General features: G+C 46.0%; 1 protein-coding gene across 2 annotated transcripts in view; it reads right to left on the bottom strand.

Moving 5' to 3' along the window:
* The window catches only part of DHRSX (dehydrogenase/reductase X-linked), a 149334-nt gene that overhangs the window by 105644 nt on the left and 28671 nt on the right, over positions 1 to 15019 (bottom strand). The window contains exons 2-3 of one of the 2 annotated variants that reach the window (XM_035725623.1): positions 14608 to 14715; positions 8496 to 8564 (exon numbers count right to left, since the gene is read on the bottom strand). In XM_035725623.1, the coding sequence (XP_035581516.1) occupies positions 8496 to 8564; positions 14608 to 14715 (177 nt within the window). The remainder of the gene's footprint in view (positions 1 to 8495; positions 8565 to 14607; positions 14716 to 15019) is intronic. The other variant, XM_027608406.1, reaches the window with a different exon arrangement.

The raw sequence follows: 15019 nt of genomic DNA, 5'->3' as shown, positions 1-15019 counted from the left end.
AACATGATGTTGGCTGTTTCCCTGATTAGGACAGTTGTTAACATAAAGGACTTTAGTGGTTTCTTTGGCTCAAACTTTTCATTGTAACCTCACTAGCTTATGAGAGTATGACCACAAATCCTGGTTTGCCAAAGGCAGTTCTCATTCATCCTTCTCCCTGCCCCCCCCGCCAGGATACTTCTCAGATTACAAGGTGCATTGGTGTAGAGCTCAAGCACAAAATAGTAAACAGATGAGCTGAGGAGTCAAAGGTCAGAGTTTGGGGCTGTTGGGGCAGCTAGAATTGATGGTACAATGCCAAAACTGAAAGGTGCACAGGCGTAGAGCTTGAGCAGAATATAATAAGTAGATGGGCTAAGAGGTCAGTGATCAAAGTTTGGGGCTGTTAGGGCAGCTGGAATCGACAGGTACAATCCTAAAACTGAAAGGCCATGGGGGGTGGGGGGCAGAACACCAAAATGTGAGGAGAAACTCCTGTGGATCCCCTGGCTGAGTACTGAGTTTCAAAGGCTCCAACTTGAGACACCAAGGAGCTCAGAAGCAAACAACAGGTGGAAGGTTGAAAGGTGAGCAGAGAAATTTCAGCTGCTGCCTGGTGTTGGGGAGACAAGATGACATTTGAGTCCTGCCAAGTTGGAAGGACCTGGTGAACATCTTGGACTCACCTGAAACCTGAGATGGTCCATCTCTTCAAAGAAAGGACCGTGTCTCAAGATTAAGAGCTCCGTCCAAGGCCCAAGGGCAACAGTGAAATAGACTCATGATAACCAGACCTTCAGCTGAGCTTCCACAAGATCTAGGTATCCTGCAAGTCATATCATTGCTTGCTACAGCACTCAACATTCTTCAGAGGAAGATAACGGAATCCAAAGTCTGTATCATGGATCAGTCACAGTGTCTAATAAACCACAACAACAACAAAAAATCACTTCACATGCAAAGAAACAACATGCAACCTGCTGTCAAGAGGGAAAAAAATCAATAGAAACAGACTCAGAGATGATGCAGATGTTAGAATTAGCAGAAAAGGACTTTAAAAGAACTAGTACATATTAAAGAGGCTACAAGAACAGATGGGCGTCAACGATGAGGATATGAAGAACATCAAAAAAGATAGGTAAACTAAAAATAACCAGCTAGAAACCCTAAACCTGAAAAATACACTTTGTTTTGCTGCAATCAAAAATCCGATCATGGGATTAAAAGTATAATAGACACAACTGAAAAAACAACTTGGTGAACTTGAGGTAGGTCAATAGAAATTATCCAAACTGAAGCACAGACCAAAATTTTTTAAAGCTGGGATAAAATAAACAGTGCTTGATGAACTAAATGCCAGAGAGCACCACAGTTTCTAATGTATGTGTAATTGTAGACTCATAAGAACAAGACGGAAAGAACAGAGCAGAAAAATCTTTTTGGAAAAAATGGCTGAAAATTATTTAAATTTTATCACATCCAACTACTCACAGATACAGAAAACCTCTTACACCCAAGCAGGATAAACGTAAGGGGGAAAAAGGAACCACACCTATGCATATTCTCAAACTTCTGAAAACAGAAAATAACAGAAAAGATGGGAACAAACACTTATCTGCATGAAATATTGATAATAATTATAGCTGACTTCTCATCCCAAATGACGAAGGTCCATGTCAGAACACCTTTAATACCCTGGGGGGGGGGTCAGAAGATGTTTTCAACCTGCAATTCTATATCCACGGAAAATATCTTTCAAAAACTGCAGGCGAAGTAATGACAATTTTAGACAAAGGAAAGGTACAGAAATTTGTGATGAGCAGACCCCACGGTTAAAGAAATGCTAATGGAAGCTCATCGGGCAGAAGTGCAAATGGCCCCAGATGGAAACCTGAGGGAATGGGTGGGTGGGGGGAGGGCATACAGGAAGATCGGGAGTAGAGAGGGATCACCTGATCTGCAAATAAATAATTAGGACCATGCAAATCCCAGAGCTGCTCTTTGGAGAGAGTGCAATGTGGCTCCGTGAGAAAAGCCTTTAAGATAAAACCTGCAACCCGTCAGAATGGCTAAAATTAACACGTCAGGGAACGACAGATGTTGGCGGGGATGTGGAGAAAGGGGAACCCTCCTACACTGTTGGTGGGAATGCAAGCTGGTGCAACCACTCTGGAAAACAGTATGGAGGTTCCTCAAACAGTTGAAAGTAGAGCTACCATATGATCCAGCAATTGCACTGCTGAGTATTTACCCCAAAGATACAAATGTAGGGACCCGAAGGGGTACGTGCACCCCAATGTTTATAGCAGCAATGTCCACGATAGCCAAATTGTGGAAAGAGCCAAGATGTCCATCGACAGATGAATGGATAAAGAAGAGGTGGTATATATACACGATGGAATATTATGCAGCCATCAAAAGGAATGAGATCTTGCCATTTGCAACGACGTGGATGGAACTGGAGGGTGTTATGCTGAGTGAAATAAGTCAATCAGAGAAAGACATGTATCGTATGACCTCACTGATATGAGGAATTCTTAATCTAGGGAAACAAACTGAGGGTTGCTGGAGTGGTCGGGGGTGGGAGGGATGGGGTGGCTGGGTGATAGACATTGGGGAGGGTATGTGCTATGGTGAGCACTGTGAATTGTGCAAGACTGTTGAATCACAGATCTGTACCTCTGGAACAAATAATGCAATATATGTTAAGAAAAAGAAAGAAGAAGATAGCAGGAGGGAAGAATGAAGGGGGGTAAATCGGAGGGGGAGATGAACCATGAGAGACGATGGACTCTGAGAAACAAACTGAGGGTTTCAGAGGGGTCGGGGGTGGTGGGATGGGTTAGCCTGGTGATGGTATTAAAGAGGGCACGTTCTGCGTGGAGCACTGGGTGTTATGCACAAACAATGAATCATGGAACACTACATCAAAAACTAATGATGTAATGTATGGTGACTAACGTAACAATAAAAAATTATTAAAAAAAAAGATAAAACCTGCAAATACAGGAAATATAAATACTTATCTCCAAGGCCCTACAGTACCTTACAGAGACTCTCCTAGCCATAAGGGTTTACAGCATCTGCTACAAGGGGGATCTAATGGATTTCTAACTCAATAACACGATCGGTTCTGCCTACTTAAAACTACATATCACAGAGAACGTGTGGCTATACCTCTGGATCTAACTGACATGTACGAAATATCTTCATATAACACTCCACATTTTATTTTTTTAAAAAGCCAACCCTTTCTTACAGTATGCTTCCATTCTATAGTAACTAAAGTCTACTTCATTTCCCCCAGAGCAAAAAATATTATGGAAGTAATGTTTCTGGAATAATTTGCTGAAACTGTTACATGTGTGATGTCCCATTACTTAGCTTAGATGTACAGAGCATCTTGAGATGTGTTCAAAGGAACCATCTGAGATGTGCCCAAAGGAAAAGTGAAAATAAAACGGCCAATGACCTTGCAGGGAGTGAAAATATTCCATAAATTATTGTGTGTGGGGGGGAAGCAGAATGTGGCAGGCAATCTGAGGATGAAAATTCTTCCTTGTGGGATTTTTTTTTTTTAATCCTCTAGGTATTTATAGAGGAGCTAAGGAAACCAGGCAGACAATCGCCCTCTCTCATAGAATTCACCTTGCCAGTGTTTCAAAAGGTTAAAATTAATCGTTGCAGCCTGAGAAATGAAGAGCCTTTTAATGTAAGGAACAAGGTGAGAGCGAGCTATTATAGCCGATTAAATTTTCAGAAAGTGCTGAGCTTCTCCTTCCATGCTTTCAGTAAAGACTCAGTGACCTTCTAAACCTTCTAATTACCCACAGGAAATCAGCTGTCTGTCTGCCTGGCTGTCATCTAGCTAGGTAGCGTGGCTGTTTATTGCCTACCTCGGGACACTGAATTAAAATTGAAAAGTAAAAAAAAAAAAGGACTCAGTTTGAAAAATTCATGTCAATAAGGGCCATTTTATATTAAGTAAGGAAAATTAAGTAGTCTTGAGTATATCCCGGACCTAAATATACATGCAGAATATTGTTTGAACTTCTCTTGGGGATTTCGTTGACTCTTGGCCAAGAAACTCCCATCAGGTGCTTCACCGTAGGTACTGGGTGTTGAGAACTCTATGTCGTAAAGAAAAAGGATACACGGTGGAGGGAACAAAGAAATCTATGCAGTCAACACTCGCTCAAGTTTTTCCAAATGGACCAAGCTCCAGAAGGATCATTGTGCAAAATCAGAGAGTCTACGAGCAGAAGAAAAACAGTAGGTGTCTATTCATCACAAGGTAGGCCTACATTCAAGATATGAATCTCTCTCCGATGACGAAGACTAGTAGATTGCGATCCAGAGACACTATTACCTATTCCCATAATGAATACTGAACTGACGTCATAGTATTTTTTGCTTCCATGACTGATTACTTTATAGTCAGTTGGATAATCCAAACATTATAGTTCAAAGATGTATTTCTAAGGTGAAACTATCTCACCAGTAAGTGCACACAACTGACTTTTCCTAGCACAGGAAAAGTTCTCTTTCCACGAAAGCAAACCAGACATAATACCTGAGCAAAAAGCCCATGAATCAAGCAGCTGGCCCTTCTTCCCAATAAAGACGGAGCAAGCTACTGCTGGCGGAACAGTGTTAGGAAAGACAGAAACCGGTCAAGAAGATATTTCCGAAGAACACAAAGCAAAGCCTTTCAGAGAAGATTGCAGACTCCATATTTCCAGTGGGATCACACTGAAGGTTCAGGATTAGGAATTAGGAATTAATAATGAGGAATCAGGAATTAATGCTATGGTTCTGTGTGAGTCTATGGCGAATGTCCAAAACAGAATTACCTTCTCTAAGTCCTTTTAAGAGTATTTAAATTCTCTATTCCGATTTGGGTTCTCTGGGACGCTGTTATGTCTTTCTGCCGTTTGTTTTTGTGGTGGTGGTGTTGGGTTTTGTACTTTTATCTTCTATTTCATTTATTTATTTATTTATTTATTTGGGTCCTAGAAGCGAGAGTATTTGCTCCAAACAAGACAGCTTTCTTCGGCAGTTATTACTCAAGAGCAATAAAGATTTTGGCGCCACGGATACATGATGATAAGGTATTCAAACTCTTGTCCCTGGAAAATCTCTCAGCTGAGAAACGAGCCATATTGCTTCGGTGCCTGAAAACACTCATAAATTTATCCTTCCAAGAGCTCAATTAGTTGAAGGTTGGTATGTGGGCATCCTCCTACCCCAACCCAAAGTAGGCTCTCAAGTGACCATGACCTCAAAGGCAGAAAGTACCAGAAAGAAGGAAGAAGCATTCAACTAAGAACTTAGATTTTTTTTTTTTTTTTTTTTTTTACTTACATTAAGCCCAGAGAAGAGGGGAAGGTAGGCTGGAGTGAGAAATCATTGTGTTCTTGACAGGAACCTACACTAATGTTGTTAGGATACATGTTTGCTTGCTCAAAAAAAAAAAAAAAAAAAAAAAATCTAAAGAATCCACAGAGACACAATTACCCAATGCAGGAACCACAGAAGAGTCACATTCCATGAGTAAGTGTGGCTCCCATGGGCCTCAATCGAAGTTGTGCTGCTGGTGGTGCATGGGCAAGAATTTCAGAGGCTCCAGTGGGTGCAGGCTGGTCTGGAGAGAAGTGTGTCCATCTGAGCTCAGCTCTGGAGAGCATCCTGAGCTAGACTTGACTGCAAGGAGATGTGCCCAGAGGAAGGGGGCCTGCTAACGCACCTGCTGTCCCACGGCCCAAGGAGTGGCTCCGGGTTGCCTGGACCGTGTCTCTGGGGGCCCCTGAGCCTGGATGCAGGTTCCGCCAAAGCAAAACTCTGTTCAAGGACCACCGCCCCGCTGTCCCCACCCAGCCAAGTCCCCGCATCCCGCACCTAACATGCCAGGAAGGGGACCCTCCACTGACCAACTCTTCCAAAGGCTCTGGCTTCTGATAGGAAATTAATACGGTGTTGCTTTCTCATTTAATTCAATGCACCTAAGATTCACTTAAAGTGTGTGTGTGTGGGCGTGCACGCGTGTGCATGCACACATCTGGCTCAGACCTCTTTCCCCCCTGCTCATCCTACCAACCCATTCGGTCATAATGGACACAGGAAACTACCATGAATGCGGTCCCCGTCTGGAGTACCCACGCTGCACACCTCAGGGCTCGCCTGGCTCGGGTCCAGACACCTCCCTGGCCCCGCATGTCAGCTCCCAGGCCAGGCTATGCCCACAACCCAGCGGCCCCCCTCAGGGCCTCAGTCAGTCCTATTCTCAGGAGAAAGGACAAAGCAGGGCCCACCACCCCCTCCAAGGATGCACAACCATGCTTCTCGTACACACAAAGTGTCTGCCCCTTTCATAAATGGAGATGCCCAGAAACAGGGGGCCGTGAGGGGGTGCAGCACGCACTGAGATAGGCTGAGGTTCCTGGGACCACAGGTGTGCACCTGAAGGGTTATCCACCCCAGTGCCTGGATCTCCCAGAGGCTAATTCCACGTGTCTACTTGGTGGCATTTGACAGGAAGGAAGAAACAGGAGCCACCAACAGGGGGCACATCGTCAGCTCTGATGAGAGGGGCGTGCCTGCTCTCAGAAGTGAGCGCGCCATCCAGTGTGATTAGGAATCATTGCCTTCCTTGCCTTGCAGAACCCAAGACCCTTGGCAGCCTCCCCTCCAGCACAGAGGAGCTGACAAAGAGCTGTCCCCTGAACGCGCAGGCTTCGCACACCCACACCTGAATCTCAACACACAGCACAGGAGCCAGCATTAGCCGTTTGTAACATTAGAAACAGCTTCTAGAACATTCTTTCCTCTGACAAATCAGGGCTTTTGCTTACAGCTTTGTTAGAACATGATGTGAAACTCTTAAACTTTATGAACGGAACTTTACTCCCTCCTTGGGTTGTAACCTAAGCAAGTTTTGGCAAACTATTCTTTAAACTATCCTTTTTTAAAAATTTATTCAGAATTTTTCGAAAGTCACAAAGAACACACGATTTGGCGGTTTCCCATGAGACTCCTCTTTGGGTCTGGAAATCAAGGGCTAGTGCATTCATGAGGCTTCAACCAGAGGGAAATGCAAATTCCTGGGCACCGTTGTCACAGGCTCGGGCTCCTGACGGGGCTGGGAATCTGCATTTGTAAGCTGTTCCCTGCGATGCTACAGGGCTGGAACACAACTGTGTTGGAGAATGCCACCTCCTTGAGCCACGGTAAACAGGGACAGGGACAAGGGTCATCTGTCAGGATCGTTTCTGCACAGGGCGGGGGCAGAGGGAATCGGCTCCCATCTGCAACAGATGCCTGGTGTTACTCAAAGAGCCGGATTGGCTCTGGGCTATGGGGAGGCTCCCCTCCATGTTCTGTCCCAGGATCAAAGGGAATCATGCCACAAAGGTCAGAGGCAGCTGGGACATACCCCCCGCCATGTGCACAGGGGAGGAAAGGGCAAGTTTCACGGCTGCCTTTGCACGAGCTAGGTGGGGAATAAGAGCAGCACGGGACAGATGCTAACGAGACTTGCCATCCGTGGCTTTCCTTCTCTCTCCTGACCTATTAAGAAGAAGCACCACTGGGGAGCCTGGGTGGCTCAGTCGGTTGAGCTACCAACTCTTGGTTTTGGCTCAGGTCATGGTCTCAGGGTTGTGGGATCGAGCCCCAAGTCCGGCCCCATGATCAGGGTAGAGCCTGCTTCTCCCTCTGCCTCTACTGCTCCCCCTGCTTATTCTCTCTCTCTCTCAAATAAACAAATAAAATCTTAAAAAGGAGGAGCAGGAGGAAGGAGAAGGGGAATGGGGAATAAGAAGAAGAACCATCACCATAACTTCAGACAGGAGAAGCCCCAGCACCTGGGACATGCTCAAAGCGCCATCTTGGCTGGATCCAGTCCCAGATAACTGACGTGCATCTTCTTTTCTTAAACAGGAGGCCCACGGGTGCTCAGAAAGCACTCAATAGCACTTGCAACGGGGAGAGATTTTACAGACAGGTGTCCACTGCTCAGGCCAGACAAGTAGAGAGAGCAAGCACTACAGGATTTGCTACTGACCAAGGTGGCGCCAGACACATCCGTGTTGGAATTACCTGTAGTCCAGAACCGCCAACAAGTAGAGGCACCTGCTGGCAGGTGCATCTAATCGTTCCTGCATGAAGACATGCCGCCGAGGGCCCCCAGCCCTGGAGATGGACACGTAATGGAAACAAGGTCCTACTGTCACAAGACATGCAAATCAACCGGCGCATTCGAACGCCTCCCCCAGGAGATGCCTACACAGACCGGTGCTATCACAAGGGACATGCTTGCTCCCATTCGCCACTCTCGGGGGGGGGGGGGGGGGGCGGACCAGAAATCCCCAAAAGAAACGCACAAGAGGGAGAGACATCCCCCACCCCCAAGTACCACCTCCACCACTCGCGCCCGCAATCCCACATCGGAGTCTGTGGCTCAGCCGCCAACACCAGCTCGGACCAAGGACAAGAGCAGCGTGGCTCGCAAACACTACCTTTGTCGTTCAAAGTCTCTTCCTGTATTTGTCTCACAACTTTGTGGGCTTTGCCGGCATTATTTCCAGCTACAAGGAAAAGAAAAGATACAATCAGTGGCAAGCTCATCCAGAGAAGGAGACTTTCCCTTTTGATGATTACTGGGGCGTGAGGCATCAAGTGGCACAAAGAACGGGGAGGGGGGGGTTGGGGAGAGCCAAGGATTGCCTAAGCATAAAAATGGTGGTGGGAAGCTCAGAGCACACACAGAACTTTCTATGAAACTTTAGTGGACGCCTGCCTACCCCCACCCCACTGGTGGTGGGAGCTACAAAATGATCATGGGCCATTCCCGCTATGTACTTGGGATTTCCCATTCCCTTATCAATGACTCCGTACAAATCCCACAGGTATGACTCCAGGGAAACGTGAGCTTAGAAGAACGGCCACACGTGTTTCATGTGTGAGGGACGTTACCCTTAAAATACAGACTATGCAATTTGGGGTTAAGATAGTGAATGAGGTTTCTTTAGTGTCTTACTAGAGGACAGTGCATTGATGTTTGGAGGAAGACGTCTCGTTTTCCAACTGTGTCCCTGAGCACACGGTCCGAATTTTAAGGTGTGCCGAATGGGGCTGCTATTTGGGGGAGAAGCCCAGGACACCCTGTCTTCCCACACACCAGCGCTCATGATCAACTGGACCTCAGGCAGATGTTCAGCTCCTTTGTGGGGTGAGCCAACCCCGAAACTCCCTGCAGGGGTGAATCATGGGAGCACTTCCACACAAGGGGATTAGACCTGCCATCTGAGGAACACATGCATGGGCATGAAGCTCCTAGAGCCCTGAGAAGTGACAGGTGGCATGAGGACACCAGGAGAGACACCTGGTCTGGGAGGACCAGGTTCCAAGGGGCAGGGTGGCTCACATCACCCTCCCGCCTGCATCCTGCCCCCACTGGCCAGGTGTTCTCTGGGGTACAACCCTCTTGAGATCTCAAGGAAAACATATTACCAAGCAATCCATTCTGGAGGCATTTCTGCATGCTGTTTTCCTCTATTTTGTTTCATTTTTATATTTGGGACTAACACGCAAGGGGCCCTGCTATGGATCCCCTGTGACTGTATCCTGCACTCATTACTCTGTGTCATTGACAAGTGCCCCCCCCGAACAAAAACCCTGAAGAAACGCCCTTTCCAAAAGCAAAAGCGTTTACAACAAAGAGTTAAGGAAACACAGACAGCAGAAGCGGTGAACGTTGTGAAATTGAAAACGTCTTTGGCTCCAGCTGGAGATGTATCTGAGATAAATATGGCAAATTTAGGGGGTGAATTAAAGGGTTATATAACGCGCCGCCACCTTGAAGGAGTTCAGAGTTGCAGACGTCAAGAAAACGCAGCTGTGAAAATATTCACACCTTCGGCTCCCTTGAAGAAAGAGAATATTACATGGTTGTTAGATTTTTGCTCAGAGAGTCTTCCTGAGTTGCGGGGTGCGCAGTCGGGCAGGATGCCAGGAAAGTTATATTCCATCTCTAAATGTTCCAGGCATCGAACACAACAAAATAAAATTCACCTTTCTTTAAGCTGGGGCCGCGTACATGCATGAGCTCATTTCGGAAATCCCATACAATTTTAAAATATTCAAGAGCCATCCACTGCCGGGCCACATGTCTGGCATTCACCATCTTGGCATCAGGAATGGGTGGCGCCGTGGAATCTTGCATGAAGTGGGAGAGATGCTCCATATTCCCCCCCAAAAATATCAATGGCCAGAGAAAGCGGAGGTCGTCAAACCAGCAGGGGAAACTGGTCATGGTAACAGCTCCCCTTGGCGGGCAGCTCACTACTCTCCCCAAGGAGTTGTAATAGAGGTATGGACACAGGCACGTTATTTGGCAAAGGTCATCTTTATCAGCTAGCTCCCCCGAGCTGGATATGGAACCTTGACCCTATGTAATCGCTAGAGATTTCCTACATTTACTGAACAAATATTCCATGAGAGAGAGCACTGGACCAGAATGGAAGGTAGGCAGAAGCACAGTAGGTCTGCCTTCTGCTCATGCTTTCTGTGGGGGGCTAAGTTTAAAGATGTTGAACCCAATCCAGGGTCAGCAAACCCTGGAACCTGGGGCCATACTGGATGATCTCCCAGATGCAAAAAGAAAAAAAAAAAAAAAAAAAAGATTATTGGAACAACAGCCATGCCCATAGCTTTAAATATTGACAATAGCGCTTTCCTGCTATCAAGGCAGAGCTGATCATTGAGAGACACACCCAGGCAAATATTTATTATCTGGTCCACACCAGAAAAAATTTACTGGCCCCTGGTCTCAACCTTAGATGGCTGTTCATGAAGAATTATAAAGAAAGATCCTCCACCAAAACAGTATTTTGAAACTATAAGAACTGAGATACTGTGAGATGAGAAATTTAATAATTAATGTATTTATAGCAATATTAATGTGCTTGGGTTTGATACAGGTTCCCTTTTCAATTCTTTAGCAAGTAACTGATTGTTCTTTAAACATTAATGGACGCAGGATCGGGAAATTTGAAATTGTATACACATCTCTTGGTTTTTACTTAGTATGAAATTTATATTAGAGTGTCCAATGATAGTATTTCATTAAGTGGCCTTGTATCAAACTGTCACACAAGATGAAATATTGTTTCTCTCAGCATATGTGCAATTATGCCCTGAAAGACTCGGGGAGGAAGGAACAGTCACACTTGATTAGACTGACTGAGAGCGTCAAACTGTGACCCATGCAGACATCAAAAGCTCTGTGGGAAAGAAGATGCAGGAGGTGAGGAGTACAGGTGGTGCTTACTCTCTTTGACTCAAGAGAAGGAGAACTTTGGTGCTGGCAGGACTGTTCCCGGTCTCAACAAACATCACTTAAATGAGGAGGTAATAGGAGAGAAAGGGCTCCAGTCCTCACATGCATGAGTACCACATGCTCGCTCACATGTTTTCACTGCATTGTGTCTGCAGTACATACTCCTCACTCAAGTAGACCTCAGCATGACCTAACCCCAATCTGAGTTCCTAGTGACCTACCCAACTAGACTTCATCATGACCTATCCAACTAAACCTCATCATCCCCGAGACCTCCTCATCACCTAACCCAACTAGACCTCATCATCACCTACCCAATTAGACCCCATCATCACCTAACCCAACTAGACCCATCATCACCTAACCCAACTAGACCCATCATCACCTAACCCAACTAGACCTCCTCATGACCCACCCAACTAGAACTCATCATCACCTACCCAATGAGGCCTCAACATCACCTAACCCAACTAGACCTCATCATTACCTAACCCCGTTAGACCCCATCATCACCCACCCAACTAGACCTCATCACCTAGACCTCATCATCACCTAACTCAACTAGACCTCATCATCACCTAACCCAACTAGACCTCATCATCACCTAACCCAACTAGACCTCATCATCACCTAACTCAACTAGACCTCATCATCACCTAACCCAACTAGACCTCATCATCACCTAACCCAACTAGACCTCATCACAACCTACCTAACTAGACCTCGCCATCACCTAACCCAAATAGACCTCCTCATGACCTAAACCAACTAGACCCCAACATGACCTAAGCCATCTAGACTTCATCATGACCTAAACTACCACACTGAGGCAAAAAGCACAGAAATGGAACTCTTTTTTCCTTTGCATTGCAATATTGCCTAGTTTCACAAAGAATCAAGAAGATGAAGAAGACAGGTGCATTACGGAAGTCACAAGGGGCAGAGATAACCAGTACTGGACGCTAGCCCCCGTCAGATGTTCTCAGACTGGAGGGTCCCTCCCCATCCTGCTCCACCACTTTCCTTCTGCCACTAGCTCAGGACCAACGGGCCCTCAGAGGGGACCTACTGCTCCTTTTGTTCACAATTTGACGTCACTTTGTTTTTTTAGTTTTTTAAAAATTTATTCATTTGAGAGAGAGCGAGAGCACAAGCAGGGGGGCCAGCCAGAGGGAGAGGGAGAAGCAGACTCCCCGCTGAGCAGGGAGCCCATCCAGGGTTCGATCCCAGGACCCCGGGATCATGACCTGAGCCAAAGGTAGACGCTTAACCGACTGAGCCACCCAGGCGCCCCCTTGACATCATTTTTATCAAGTCATCCCAGGCGGTGGCAGAAATCCAAGACAGAGCAGGGGGCTCCCAGGGACCCAAGTCCCTCTGCTCACATGCCTTGTCTCCCTGATGCGCTCAGGTCCCAGGGAGAGGTAAACACATCACAGGGATGCTAAAATTGAAGAGGAGTTCCAGAAATGCACACTCAGATGGGTCCCCTGTCCTGCAGGACCCCCACATCTGTGAGCAGCTGCTCTTCATCTAGATATGGACGTTGGTAAAGACTGTCCTTGCAAGGACTTGTCAAAAACCGTTCTATCATTTCCACATCGATTCAGACAATGGGCCCTGGACACAGCCCTGAAGAAAAAAACACTGGTGAGGTCAACCAAGAAGTCATCGTCCCCTCCCAAAGCCTGGCAAATACACACCGTTCTACAGACCAGGTTGCTCATGAGAGAAAGATGCGTACATGGGTCCATGAGGGAGGAATCACTGTAAAAAACTTCACTTTTTCAAAAGAGTGACACATGGGAAGGGCCATGCAATACAAAACTTTTAAATTGTGGAGTCATGTTTTGCAAAAGTGAAAAAAAATTCAAAGTTACCAGCATGAGTTCACTTGATTACAGGAATGAAGGGACAGGTAAGTATACCCGTGTGACCCATGCCTCCCTGAGGACAACAGAAAGGCCACACTGGCTAGACCTGGGGGTTCCCCAGCTGGGTTAGGAGCCCCCTCAGAGATCCCCTCTGCCATGGAACTCAGGGGGTCTGTGAGTTTTAACACCAACAATCAACATCATCATGGTGGCCAACCCCCAATGGAGTGTGGACAAGACACAGAAGTATGGGCAGGGTCTATGACCTGGTCACCGACACAAACCAGAGATATTTTCAGACCCAAGTTCAGGTGTTGAAGCTGTCTCAAAATAAAGTTTAAGATCATCATGGCTTCCAGTCAGTAGGAGTTACTGAACCCGCCAGTAAGTCACATTATTTGTCCTATAAAGATTTCGTGTCTATGATCACATGGCCAGTTTGTGTTCTTATGTATTTTTATATCTGCATCTCAATATTATTTGGTTTATAATAGTACAGATTTAGTTTGTGCATTTAGGCACCACTAGACGCCAACGGGGGTCCAAGGACCAAGCTTGTCAACAGCCAGGAAGAAGTGGAACACATTCATATTCAAGTACCCAGCCCCAACTATCGCTTCTGACCCCAAATTATCCTTTAAAAAATGATGGCGGAGAAAAGTTGGAGGAAAAAAATGGGAGAAAGGAAGAAATAAATCATTAATGAGTAAGTAAAGGACCATGGGTAATGTTACATAGAAAGTCTTAAGTGAAAGCAATCCTTAACACCTAAAACCAGAGGTATAATGTGATTTCTGTAAAAACACGACACCATAAAAGGTATTATTAAATGCAAATGATGTCAATGGGGGACATAATTAGCATGAAGTGTTTTTTTTCTTTTCCAAAGGTGATGTGCACCATATTATTTTTCCCAGCGGATTAAAAATTCTACCCCCAATTCACTGGGAAAATTAACAAAAGTACAATGGGTTCATTTGAACTCTGTTCCCTTTCCCAGGCAAAGAAAATCCCTTCATTTTCAAAGAGGAGTTACAGCAGGATAAGGAACAGAGAGAGAGTTTCAAAAAGAAGAATGGACAATGTAGTGTCTAAGGGATGCAGTTGCAGAGGAAGCCAGTCTTTGAAAACCTGTTCAGAGTCTACACTGGGCTATGTTCTGTCTTCCCCAAATTCATAGGTTGAAGCCCGGACCCCACAGGTGCTCAGAATGTGACCTTATTTGGAGCGGGAGTCTTTAAAGAGGTGGTTAGGTAAAATGAGGTCAATGAGGTGGGTCCTCATTGCACTAGGACCAGAGTCCTTATAAGGACATCCTTAGGTGTTTCCCAGATCTATTTTACCTATAAGCAAATCACTGTTTCTATATAAGCGAACCACTGGGTACCTTCCATTAGCCAACAATACAATCATCACCTATGATCACATGCATGCCGAGTCTCGCCAGATGCTTCGCCGTGGAATAGCCAATTCCATCCGTGCCTCCGGTCACTATAGCAACACGGTCAGGTTGTGGGGCCAAAACTGCAGAAGAAAAAGAAAAAACAAATCAAAGTGAGTTTTAGAAGTGTAGTCCACCTATGGAAGAATTCAGCCACAGGAGAACGCCCCATGGGCCCTGGGTGTCGTGGTTCGGCATCTGTGGTTGGACTCCTCGTGGATTCCCACGGGCTCGAGACGCAGGAATGTAACAGGGTGGATTAGCCCTGAGTCATTCCAGCCTGGTCAAAGGCACCTGATAAACGCTTGCTCATCCCCAGCCAAGGGCTTGGCAGGAACCGACTGGAGTATCAGCAAAATGATTGGCAGAAAGGTCGGGAGCAAGCAT

This window comes from Zalophus californianus, chromosome X, assembly GCF_009762305.2.
Source record: "Zalophus californianus isolate mZalCal1 chromosome X, mZalCal1.pri.v2, whole genome shotgun sequence".
NCBI lineage: Eukaryota > Metazoa > Chordata > Mammalia > Carnivora > Otariidae > Zalophus > Zalophus californianus.
This window is presented reverse-complemented; position numbering and strand designations above follow the sequence as displayed.